The sequence below is a fragment of the Mandrillus leucophaeus genome, unplaced genomic scaffold (assembly GCF_000951045.1).
Source record: "Mandrillus leucophaeus isolate KB7577 unplaced genomic scaffold, Mleu.le_1.0 Scaffold535, whole genome shotgun sequence".
NCBI classification, from domain to species: Eukaryota; Metazoa; Chordata; class Mammalia; order Primates; family Cercopithecidae; genus Mandrillus; species Mandrillus leucophaeus.
In genome coordinates this window covers 1492116-1505167 of record NW_012105753.1, presented here as the reverse complement: position 1 = coordinate 1505167, position 13052 = coordinate 1492116, and the positions used below count along the sequence as shown (strand labels likewise).

At 34.1% G+C, this 13052-nt stretch overlaps 1 protein-coding gene across 2 annotated transcripts in view; it reads left to right on the top strand.

Annotated features, from left to right (window-relative positions):
• Positions 1-13052, top strand: part of AP1AR (adaptor-related protein complex 1 associated regulatory protein) — a 38955-nt gene extending 25903 nt beyond the window's left edge. Inside the window, exons 4-10 of one of the 2 annotated variants that reach the window (XM_011997283.1) lie at positions 899-924; positions 3920-4016; positions 6112-6210; positions 8016-8074; positions 8748-8821; positions 9604-9732; positions 11150-13052. In XM_011997283.1, coding sequence (XP_011852673.1) covers positions 899-924; positions 3920-4016; positions 6112-6210; positions 8016-8074; positions 8748-8821; positions 9604-9732; positions 11150-11415 — 750 coding nt within the window. In that variant the 3' untranslated portion in view covers positions 11416-13052. The remainder of the gene's footprint in view (positions 1-898; positions 925-3919; positions 4017-6111; positions 6211-8015; positions 8075-8747; positions 8822-9603; positions 9733-11149) is intronic. The other variant, XM_011997284.1, reaches the window with a different exon arrangement.

The window sequence follows — 13052 nt, the reverse complement described above, 5'->3', positions numbered from 1 at the left end:
AGGTTCCTGCAAGCCTCTGATCACAATGTGTTCATCAACCAATCAGTATATAGCCTCATTCGATGTATGTTTCTGTGTAAGATACCGTATTAAACATATATTATTGATTCATTAACTTTAAACTCGCAGCCAGTAGCACAAATTCATGCTTGTATGAAGCTTACCTAACGCACATATTTTCCCCATAATGCACATCATAGCTTTCTTGGCCTTTAGGAACACTGGAATACTTAGTATTCTACACTTGGAGGCCATTTTAGACAGAAATCACCAGCCAAAAAGCACAAAAATGCAAACAATGTGGCACTAAATAGACTGTAAAAAAGATACTTGTTTATAGCCTGAGAGCTGAAACAAGAAAGCAGAGTGTCTGTTGCCCTGTTCTACTTCATCTGGGAATGTGCATTGCTGAGCAACTCAAAATTTTTACTGCTCCATGCCTGTCCTTGAATAACCTAGAAAGCTCAAAGAGTATTGATTTTGTGGTTACAAGTAAATTTTCCAAGTAGGCAAATTTGCAAATACAGAAACTGCAAAAAAATGAGGATCAACTGTTAATATAAATGAGAACATAGAGAATATGTTGTCTAATACTATCCTGACTCCAGTTCATTTGGTATGTAACAAATATTTGTTTAAAAAAATTAAGAAATGTCCAGCAAATGATTTTATGTACTTAAGCTAGATAGTAAACTAAATTTTGCTATGGAGAAGTAGCAAACTTTTAAAACTTTTTGTTTCAAGTATGTTTAATAGTGAAATATATTTAATAGTGAAATGTATTTACTCTGATGAAAATGGACAAGTTGAAAGTATTTAGACTGAATAAAAATTGTATTGATTACTTTAAATAGAATTTAGCTAATTTATTTTAATTGTTTAATTAATTTTTGTACAGGGGGAGAGCCCAGGAAGCAGTCATAGGTAAGGCTTTGTTTAAAAAAAAAAAAAAAAAAAAAAACTTCTATGCGAACTGTAAGAAAACTCTCTTAAGAAGTCATGCTTTATCATTTGCTTGCTTTGAGACGTTAAACAGTTTACATTTCAGAACTTTTAGTTTTTTCTTTCTATAAGATTGAGACAAATATATCTCAAAAGGACTGTTTTGAATATTAAAGAATTTAATGTAAGTGCCTAGATGCTTTCCTGTTGTACCTGTTATATGTTTTTTAGTTTTCTTAAAACCATTAGTATTGATAAGTACATTTCTTTTAAATTTTTTAACTTTATTACCCCTTTCCTTCTTTATGCATTCTAAAACTTGTTCTTCTAAATTTTTTCACATCTTTTAATAGTAACTAAAACCTTGTACTATAATTATTTAAGCAGCTTTTAAATATTTTATTAAAATTGCATGTATTAAGTATCTTTAAGTCAAAAGAGCGTTCTTAATTTCAAGAGAGTATTTTCATATACAGTGTTACATTATGAACATATAATCCTTACTTTTTTTAGTTTAGCAAACATTTATTAAGCAACTGTCATGTGCCAAGCACCGTGCTAGACACTGGGATTTTAAAAATCAGACATAGTCTCTCCATTAGAAGAAAGAACATCCTGGTCTGGGAGATAGATTCTTGAGATGACTAATTTCAATATGAGGTAGGGAAAGCAATTAAATAGTGATTATAGAACATTCTATAGAACTGTAGAGAAGAGGCTGTTGGTCCAAAACAGCTTCTTGACTGGAGAGATAAATCCAAGAAGACATTTTTAAGGGGATAACACCTGGTGTTGATTGTTGAAGGGTTGGTTAGTGCTAAGTATCCAGGCAGAGCAGGAGGACATTCCAGACAGAAGAAATTGCATAAGCAAAGTGAGAGAACTGATTGTAAAGGGGCACAAGAGAAGTATGTGAAGTGATGGAAATGTCACATATCTTGCTTCCAGTGGAAGTTACATGAGTGTATACAAGTATTAAAACTTTATGAACTGAACACTTCAAATCTGTATTTCATTTTATTTCAGTTATATTTCAAAGAAAAAATTTTAAAGCCCTAATATATAACTAGGGCTAGCAGAAGTTAGAGCTGGAGGGATGGAAGTAGGAGATAATACCTATAAATGGCTAGTTAACCATGATAGTTACCAAGATCACCTAACTGAGGTGGGGGTCTGGGGAGAGGTGGAGCATGGTGAGAGAGCAGTGATCTGAGGATTGACTAGGCGGACACTAGAAGAGGATTCTGAAGATGACCAAGAAGTAGTAGGCAAAAAGAAGAATCAGGAGAGCTTGGGAAGCCAAGGGAGGGGAGACAGACAGATGGGAATGGTTAACACTGTCCCATGAAACTGAGGTAGTAAGATAAGGACTTAAAATTGTCTACTGTATTTGGCAACATAGAATCCATTGATTACCTTTGCTAGAGTTATTGGAGTGATGGGAGCAGAGGTAGACTGCAGCGAGTTGACAAGTGAATGGGAGGTAAGGACATGAAGGCAAGAGAAGAACACTAGTTGTAGTTAAGAACAAGAGCTACACTACCTGGGGTTCAGATTCTAGCTTTGCCACATACTATAGGACTTACTTAGCCATACTCTTCATCTGTCTTCCTCTCACTTCCCTCATATGTATAATCCTTATAGCTACCTTGGAGGGTTGTTGTGAAGATTACAATTTGTTAATATATGTGAAACATTTAGAAGAGAGCCAGGCACATAGTAAGTGCTAGATGTGCTGACTATTGATATACATTTAATTTCAGGACTTGGCTGAAAGAAAGAGGGAGCAGTAGCTTGAGATAGATACAGGTCAAATGGAGGTTTTTTTCTTAGTTCCTCCCTCCCCCCTCCCTCCCTCATTTCCTCCTTTCCTTCCTTCCCATGGAAGAGAGGTGCAAACAGACAAAAGGAATAGGTTAAAGGTGAAAGAGAGGTACTAATTGATAGAACAAGGTCCCAGATAATTCTCTGGAGTGGGTCAGGAGAGATGGGCTCAATGGTGAATGAATCAAGAATGTAAATGTAGTAGGTGATTCTGAACAAGTTAAGAACATTCCTCTTTAGAGGATGGTGAGGAGAATAGGAAGGATATATGTAAGTAAGTGGGGGTTGTCACAAAGTTGGGGTGATTCATGGTTGATACTCCTCATTTCTTAAAGTGGAGTGAAATTGCCTTTTAGGAGAAAAAAAGTATGAATAAGGAACTTGAGTATGTGAAGATTTTTAATTTGGTAGTATAGGATATGTGAAGGAGTTGCCACATGTATGTAAAAGGACTACTGCTGAGGGCCGAGTGCCAAATTGATGTCAGTTTTCTCTAGCAGCCTGAAACAGAAAGGGCTGATCATGGAAATGACCCAGGGTCAGAATGTGAGTAAACTGAGTGAATATGGAATAATGATAGGAGTGCAAGAAGGTGAGTATGTTGGTAAGAAAGTAGTTCAGATCTGCCTTGGTGTCCATCTTGGTTGTAAGTAAAGCAAGGCCAGAAGATGATTGGGATAGACAGACTGGAAGAAAAGGGAAGGATGAAGGGCCTGGGGAAGCCAGAGTGATTTAGGAGGATTAAGAAGAGTTCCAGAATGGTATGAGGGCTGAGATCAGGGTGTAATAGTATACCAACGTTTATATTTTATGATGAGCATTTTGGGATAGGGTTTAGGGTATATACCCATAGGTCAGATGGCTGAAGCAGAGCCAGATGAAGGTAAATAAAATCCGTATTTCTTAAAAGGTGGCTGTAATGCTTTAAAAACTATTCTGATATTGTATCAACTTACCAATTTATATACTAGAATAATAGCAAATGTTAGAATGTATACTTTTTACTCTTAACAATTGAAGTTGTAGCAAATTGCTTTAACATTTTTAACAGCAAAATTTGAGAATTTCACTGGCTTTTTGAGTGTTTTATTTGGACTCAGACTCATCAGAAGTTTTTGGTTTTTCTTTTCCTCCTCCTCCTTTTTTTCTCTAGGCCTCTTACTGAGGAAGAAATTGTTGACCTAAGAGAAAGGCATTATGATTCCATTGCCGAAAAACAAAAAGATCTTGATAAGAAAATTCAAAAAGAGGTAAATAGTCTTTTAAATTGCTTAAGTACATGTTATCATAAAGGAGAGAGTTGTCATTAGATAATATGTTGTGTAGAGTCATTGAACCTATATTTAGATATATACAGATGAATATGATTTAAAAGTTAAAAAATCATTCCAGCCTATTATAATTTCTTTTGAGTTTGGCTTAATTTATCAGAAATCATATGCTGCCAAAAAATGGAGATAGTACATTCTTTTAAAAACAACTTCTTAATTCACAAAGTAGGAACTCTGGCAAGAATATGCACCTTGGTATTTAAAACCAACTTTTAGAGCAGGCTCAGACCTGTAATCCCAGCACGTTTAGTGGCCGAGGCAGGTGCATTGCTTGAGCCCAAGAAGTGGAGACCAGCCTGAGCAACATGGCGAAGCCCCATCTCTACAAAAAATACAATATTAGCCTGGTATGGGGGTGCACGCCTGTGGTCCCAGCTACTTGGGAGGCTGAGGTGGGAGGATTGCTTGAGCCAGAGAGGTCAAGGCTGCAGTGAGCCAAGATCATGCCATTGCACTCCAGCCTGGGCAACAGAGTGAGACCCTGTCTCAAAAAGGAAACAACAACAAAAAGCAAATTTAAAAAAAATTACCCTGTTTCACAATAAGTGGTTTTTTGAAGAGTTTTTTGTCTTGGTGGGTATGTATTCTCAGAGAACTAAGTACTGATAATCATAAGTGTTAAAGTTATTTAATGTGTTTATGGAAATGGCCTATAATTATTGTTTTGTACCCACTAAACTAAATGGAATTATTCACATTCCACTGCACATTTAAAAATTTTCTGTTTAAGACCGGACATGGTGGCCATAGTTCCAGCACTTTGGGAGACTGAGGTGGACAGATCACTTAAGGCCGGGAATTTGAGACCAGCCTGGGCAGCACGGTGAAAATCCATCTCTAAAAAAAAGTACAAAAATTAGCCGGGCATGGTAGCATGCACCTGTAATCCCAGCTACTAAGGAGGCTGAAGTGGGAAGATTGCTTGAGCCCAGGATCCTCAAGGCTTTGGGAGGTCGAAGGGGAGCCACTACACTCCAGCCTGGGTGACAGAGCAAGACCCTGTCTCAGAAAAAAAATTAATACACACACACATACATACACACATATACATATATTTGTCTGTTTAAAGTGGGTATGGTGGCTCACGCCTGTAGTGCCAGCACTTTGGAGGCCAAGATGGGCAGATTACTTGAGTCTAGGAGTTAAAAACCAGCCTGAGCAACTTGGCAAGGCCTCATCTCTGCAAGAAATACAAAAATTCACCTGGGGTGGTGGTGCACACCTGTAGTCCCAGCTACTCTGGAGGCTGAGGTGGGAGAATGGCTTGAGCCCAGGAGGTCAAGGCTGCAGTGTTGGTGCCATGGTACTCCAGCCTGGGTGACAGAATAACACCGTCTCAAAAAGAAAAGTATGTTTAGGACCAATTAGTGATTTCCAAAGCATTAACGTAAGCTGTACAGTAGCTGTTAATAGTCTAAAGAAAAAAATTTGTGTTGAAATTTGATTTTCAAGTTAACTTTAACATGCAATAGATACTACTAAAGCAGTTTGTGTGCTCTTATGAATGGCAAGAACTTACATTTGAAAGTAATTTTTTAATAGTTTGATAGTAATAAAATTAAGGAGACATGTGCATTGATGTTAATTAGATGACAAGACATGAATTTTGTGAAAGCTGAGTTCACTTTGGTCAACAGTGATGTAATTGATCTTAAAGGTACTGGATTTATGAGGGCCAAAACTGTCAAACTAGTGAGGGTGATAGGTGTTGGAATGATTGTTTAAAATGAAGATCACTGCATATTCTAAAGAAATACTTTATGCAGAGTAGATGCTACTGCTTCATGACTCAATTTCTAAAGAATCCTGTAATGTGTTTTATATCCTTTGGGTTATTTTGTAAAAGAAGAAATTTAAACAAACAATTGCAAACATTTCAATTCTGTTATGCTTTGTAGAGATCAATTATTTTTTAATAATTTATTTTTTGTTTTATAAATAGAAGCATTTTATTTTTAGAGCAGTTAGACAGGTTCTGATTTTTGTTAATCCTTATTGTTTTGTTCATGTACAGTTAGCCTTACAAGAAGAGAAGTTAAGACTAGAAGAAGAAGCTTTATACGCTGCACAGCGTGAAGCAGCCAGGGCAGCAAAGCAGCGAAAGCTCTTGGAGGTGAGGGGAAAAGACCCCAGCATATATTAGGGTTGCTTTTCTCCTTATTTGCTCTAACAAATCTTAGTTGGGACTTTTTTTTTCCTATTCTCAAGGACTTCTTGTTTAAAAATGAATGTATTTACTCATATATTCTTAAGAATTTTCAAGGCAAATTAGTCAGTCTTTAACAGCTAGAAATAATATCAGATTACATGCTTGATACTCAGTGCTGTTTAGCTTTAGATTAGCAAATGCTGATTCCTGTTTATCCTAAAGATGAATTTTAGTGCTATAAAACTCAGTATTCTTTTGGAAAAATTAAATATACTCTTAGAGGGAAAGTGTTGCCAAACTAGCCTTTAAATATAATTGGCAAAGCATTTTGTTTTGTGAGGGTTTTTTTTTTTTTTTTAACAGTTTCTTAAATTACCAGAATTTATTTTATTCCCTGGAACTGGATAAACTGTGCTGTTTTGCCCCATAAGGTTATTATTTGCTTCTCATCTTTATTCTTGTGTCCTTGGGAGATTGGGAGTTTGGGTCTTGAGAAATATTTGGTATATTATCAGGGAAGGCAGCAGATTTACCGTATCTTACCATGCTGCATTACCATAATGTCTGGCAACTATAAGTAACATTTATGGAACCCTAACTGTTAGGAGGAGCAATGTTTTACCTTATTTAATCCTCACAACAGTCTTACGAGATAGTATTTTTAATCCCTGTTTTACAAATGAGAAAACTGAGAGTAGGATAATGTTTTGTAACTTGCTTGAGATCCTACAGTTAATAAGGGCCAGAGCCAAAGTTCAAGCACAACAGTGCTTAGCCGGTATCCTTAATATCTTCCTCCATATTTTGCCTGTTTGGATTCACCTCTGTAGTGTTAATTGAAGTAGTATAAAGATCATGGCACATTGTAAAACTTAGAGAAACTGAAATATCATGTGTATCCTATTGTTACATGATTTCTGTGTGAACTGTGTCCTTCCCCTCTCCTTCCCTTCATTTTTTTTTTCTCTCTCTGCTGTTTTAGCAGATTATATGAAGGAATATCTTTGCTTTTTAAGTCAGTTCTAAATAATGAACAAGTTTTTAACTTTTACCTTCTACTAAGAAAAGTATTTTTCTGGTTATCATATAGACACTCTTTTTACTGTAATAGATGATCTACTGCTTCCCTTTTAAAGACAAAGCATTCCATATACAGCATCCATATGGGTGATTTCCAGGGTTCTCTGAGTTTTTCCTACCCTGGTTTAAATATTTGATATAGGAACACATTACAGTCTATACAGTATATACTGACACACAGACATACACAGACACCCACCAATCATTTGATTTTCATGGTAACCCTGAGCTTGCTAGAGCAGTAATATAGCTATCTATATTTTATAGATGAAGGAACAGTAGGTAGAGGCCATGCCAGGGATACATAGCTAATAGCTATCAGAGCGACAACTCTGACATTTCTTCTAAATCTTAGTCAATTGCTTTTATTATTTCTGAGTCAACTCAGCCAGATCTTATAAATCTGTTGTTTTATTGCTACTTATTTCACCCAGAATAGAACTTCATGTATTGTTTTAACTATTCCTTTTCTGCTCCTCATTTTTCCAGTAGGTTGAAAGTTCTTGGGTATACTAAGAATGTTAAGAATATCAATACATATCTGTTAAAATAAGGAAAAATATGTCAACAGAATAACTTTTTTTTTTTTTAGAAACTAGAAAAAAATACTTTTTGGTATTGCATGAGTGGTTTTAAAATACATAATTTTACAACAGAGTGATTTTTTTTATTACATTATGTTTCCAAAGCAAGAAAGGCAGAGAATTGTGCAGCAATATCATCCTTCCAACAATGGAGAATATCAAAGGTAAATAATGAAACATATGCCTCCTTCCCTTTGTGGTAGAACATTTTATTGCCACGTAGAGCATTGTTCACCTCGAGATGTGTATATACGTATTCATGTTTATGTGTTCCCTAAAAATTATTCCATCTAAAAGACATTGCCTTGGAAGAATACTGAGAGCATTTAAGTTGAAACATGATTATTATTCATTTAAACTGACTTTATTGCATTTTTAAGAGTGGTCTCATTTCCCATATAGATGTAATACCATAGCTGAATGTCTTTGGGTGAGTTATTTATTTATACCTTAGTTGTTTGTGTCTTCTTTAGTCCCTCTCTTTCTTACAATAAAGTTTATGTGTGGTCATTTTTTGGAAGAGAGATTTCAGCGTCACATTTCCACAAGTATCACTACTCGTTCAAAGAATTTTGTTCATGCTTCATTATTGTAAAGTTAGACTTATGGCTAAGCTTTGGAGATTGGATTTCAAGATTAACCAAAATCTTCTTATTTTCAGTTTCATGCTAGTATTAAGAAAATTAAGAACTCTTTTCATTAGGTTATTCTAATTGTGTAGCAGTTATGAATTTGTATGACATAGGTCTTCAAGCCAAAATGCCATCATTAGCTTAAATATTTGTTATATTGCATCTACCATGAATATATTAAAAAATTATTTCACTTTTATTACAGTTCAGGACCAGAAGATGACTTTGAATCTTGTTTGAGAAATATAAAGTCACAGTATGAAGTTTTTCGAAGTAGTAGTAAGTTTTTTAAAGTATTTTCTGTACTTTTTTTTATGCCACAGTAAACAGATAAGTAGAGATTCTGGCTGTGTTTCTGTAGAATAACTTTCTGTTCTTAAATTTGTAAGTCCCAGATAGGTCAGTTTCCTAGGTAGTCATTAATGATACAACCTCATCTTTTCTTTTTAAAAAGAAGTTGGAGCAAAGAAAAATCTCAGACTGTTTCTGTAGATCCATATAAGGAGTCAAGCACTCCTTTTTCCATTTCTACCGTGATCCTAACCCTTTCCTTTCCAAAAAAAAAGAAAGGAAAGATGGGAGGAAGTAATAGAAAAGTGTACTTTTTACTTATTACAAATTGACTTATAAGATTAAAATATTTCCTCAAGTTTCAAAAGCAAAAACTCATATGCTTCCCAATAGTGGAAGCATAGTATAGTAGTGGGTCTTTTTGAAAATATAGGTTGCTTTTTGTTTTATCTTTCTTGTTCATCGTTTTTTTGTGCCCCTTTGTAATTGACTGTTAAAAATATTATCTAGAGTTCACCATATTTGAAAAGTTTATAATCACTTAAATTTGCATGTTTGCTATGCTTAGATGGCAGAAAAAAAAGAGACAAAAGTTTCTTTATACTGTTCCTAACAGAAACTTACCAATAAAATGATTTCCAGAATTATTTCTTATGAAGCTAAAAGTAATAATAATAATATTTAGAGAGAGATAATTGTTACAAAATAAAATGGCTGTTGTGGTAGAAGAGTAGATGAGAGTATTCAGTTGTATTTTATGTATACTCTAGGACTCTCATCAGATGCTACAGTTTTGACACCAAATACAGAAAGCAGTTGTGATTTAATGACCAAAACTAAATCAACTAGTGGAAATGACGACAGCACATCCTTAGATCTAGAGTGGGAAGATGAAGAAGGTATTTTATAATTCACAATTTTACCTGAAAAATTTAACGTAATCTGTGTTGATTTATATAAATCTACCTTGGTCTTTATTTAAATGGAAATAAATTCAAGCCCTTGAAAAATCATATAAACACTTTTTAGACTGTTATTGGTGATTATCACTGTTGATAAAAATGTTTAGAAAATTCCTTAATTTTTAATGTTCCTTTAGATTTAGAAAACAAATGTTAATTTCTTTAAGGTTTTGTAATCCAAGCCCATGACATTACTCCGTATGAATGATTACTACCCCCTTGTGGACATTCTAAAGCCGGAAGTTAAATATAACTTCTCTTAGAAATAAATCCACAGAAACAAATTCACCAGATACAAATCTACAAAATTATATTAGTATCTAGCTCATATTTTTATCATATCTATAGAAATAACTTGTGTTACTTGGTTGAGTCCTGGTGATTTTTCAGGAGTGACAGACAACGGTGATACAGATTTAAATGTTCTTTTATGGTGGGATCTGATCTTTAAGGTCAAAAAAGAAAATCATTAAATGTGTCTAGGAATATCACAATCTCTTTGCGAATCCTAGATTTTAATTCAATTACCAACGTTGATTCTGTACTTACAGATTCAAACTTCTTTTCTGTCCTCTCTCCCTTCCTTCTGCCAGTAAAATGCCGTTCTTTTTTTCTTTCAAGATTATTGACACTTCACTTTACCAATTTCATTTTGTTTCGAATTAGATCTAGAACAGTTTCCCATAGAAACGTCTCTCCTCTGTTTGGTAGAGTCGGAAGAGCATAAGACCACAGACTTTGGAGCCAGACTGAATGGATTAAAATTCTTGCTTCACCACTTTTTAGCTGTGTGACATTACCCAAATCACTTAGCCTTTCTGTCCCGGTTAGCTGAACTATAGAATGAGAATAATGATAGTACTGTACTCCATAGAGTTGTTGGGGATTAAATCAGTTAATATCTGTGACATGTATATAACATTAACTGGAACCTAGTAAATGCTGGAAAAGTACATGTTATCATTAGAGTGACTGTCATTCTCTGGGAAATGAAATTATGTGGGTAGGAAAGGACTTTGGCAGACATACTAACTTGGCCATATAAGACTAATAGCAATTGAAGTCCTCCATCCATTCTGTTTTATTTATGACTCTTCAGGAATTTCATCCTATCAGATAATAAATGATACATCAAAACTGCCCTTTGGTGACTGTTAATATTTATTTTTATCTGAGGCATACTTCAGGGTTAGACCCCAACAATTTCCCTTAAGAAGACCTCCATGGGACTGGGTCTTTAATTCACACATCAAGTCTGATAGTTAAATAAAAACTATATTGCTAAACTTGGAAGTTTTTAAATATAGCTTTATTATCTGTTCTGAGATTTCTAAAAACTCTGTTCAAATCATAGGAATGAATAGAATGCTTCCAGTGAGAGAACGTTCCAAAACAGAGGAAGACATTCTACGGGCAGCACTTAAGTATAGCAACAAGAAGACTGGAAGTAATCCTACATCAGCCTCTGATGATTCCAATGGGCTGGAGTGGGAGAATGATTTTGTTAGTGCCGAAATGGATGATAATGGAAATTCCGAGTATTCTGGATTTGTAAATCCTGTATTAGAACTGTCTGATTCTGGCATAAGGCATTCTGACACAGATCAACAGACTCGATAGGGTAAATTGTGTGACCTTGTTTATCAGTTATGACCAAATGTTAAAAACCAACTAGAATGTATAAGTGATTGTGCTGAGCCTTTTTGTAAGGGAGATGTGTAAGAAACCATGTTGTAAATGCTTATTTTATTAGAAAGGAGTAGGGATGATAGGATCTGAATTGATACAGAATTAAGTGCAATTTCATCATCTGCCTTCTGCTTTTCAAGACCAATTTAATGGTCCTGTCATGTTACCAATTAAATTTACTTTAAGTCTTTTCTTTATAGCATTTCTGTTTACTATGGTAGATTTCCACTCTCCATTTTTTTAATTAATTTTACTTTGAATGATTTATGAAGCCTATTCATTGTCTTTAACTATGAAAACATTAAGACTTTTTTTGTTAATTCTCAGCAGATGTGAAGGAAGCATGAGGAGGGATCGTCAGATTCAGATTTAGAATAGTGTTCCCTTTTCCAGCATTATTTCTATGACTTCTTTGGATTTTATTATCTAATAATCAGTACAGTTGATTTGAGTAGATGACTCTAAGAAATGCAGAAGTATCAGCATTACATGTCCTTATTTACATGTCCTAGTATGATAATGTTGATTCAATCTGAACAAAAGATAATATAAAAATAACCCTTCAGAGTTTGGACATTTCAAGTTGGTAATAATAAAAAATAATACTTAAGAAGATATATATATATATATATTTAGTTTTTTCCACTTCATTTTACATGCCACTATATTGACTTTAATTGATATATAGTATTAAGTTTTTAGGTGCCATTATTTTTTAAAAATTCTATATTTCCAATGAATGATCTTAGATTTTACACAGAACATATTCTCTGCATGATTTAAGAAAGGAAGATCTAAAAAGGTAATACGGGTATTTCAAATAAAATCCTTTCTGGTATGAAAGGCTCCATTGATTTTATTAAGCTTTCATTTACCTTGTAGTACAAGGTGCTTTAATGGGATAGAACTAAGCATATCAATATCTATAACTGCATTTTGTTATAGACAATCAACTATTCTTTTCTCTAAAATGTATGTGTCAATTTAAAAGGCCAGGAATAGAAAACACTCCATAATTGCTTTCCTTGATTTTGCTGAGGATTTGGTATGATTTTAGTAATAAACTGTTTTTTGGTTTTTCCTTAATGTTTTTAAATTTTTTTCCTCTTGCAACAATGACAGTGCATGTTCTTATAAATATAGGAAGGTCCAGATATAAATAGTAACCTGAAGTTCTTGCTGTACTTAAAAAAAAATCATGTGGCCCTTTCAATATTTGAACTGCTAAGCAATGACATCTGTAGTTTTATCTCCTTTTTTATGTCATAGAAATTAATATGATACTTTAAATATGTAAATATAATACATTAGGTAATGCCATTATTTATATCTGTCTTAATTTAAGTTGTAGCTGTGTCTTGGAAATATTTTTAAGGTAATCTATATTCACATTGCCTGTGTTAATGCTTTTTAAAGTTTGTATACATCAGATGTATATTTTTGGTTTGGCATAAGCTACTATTGTAATTTTTCTTGGCTTTTTGTTCATAAAGAATTTTTTGAAGGAATGGTAACAAATGGTAATTTACAAATGGTTGTGAATAAACACATTTTTACACTTAAAGGTA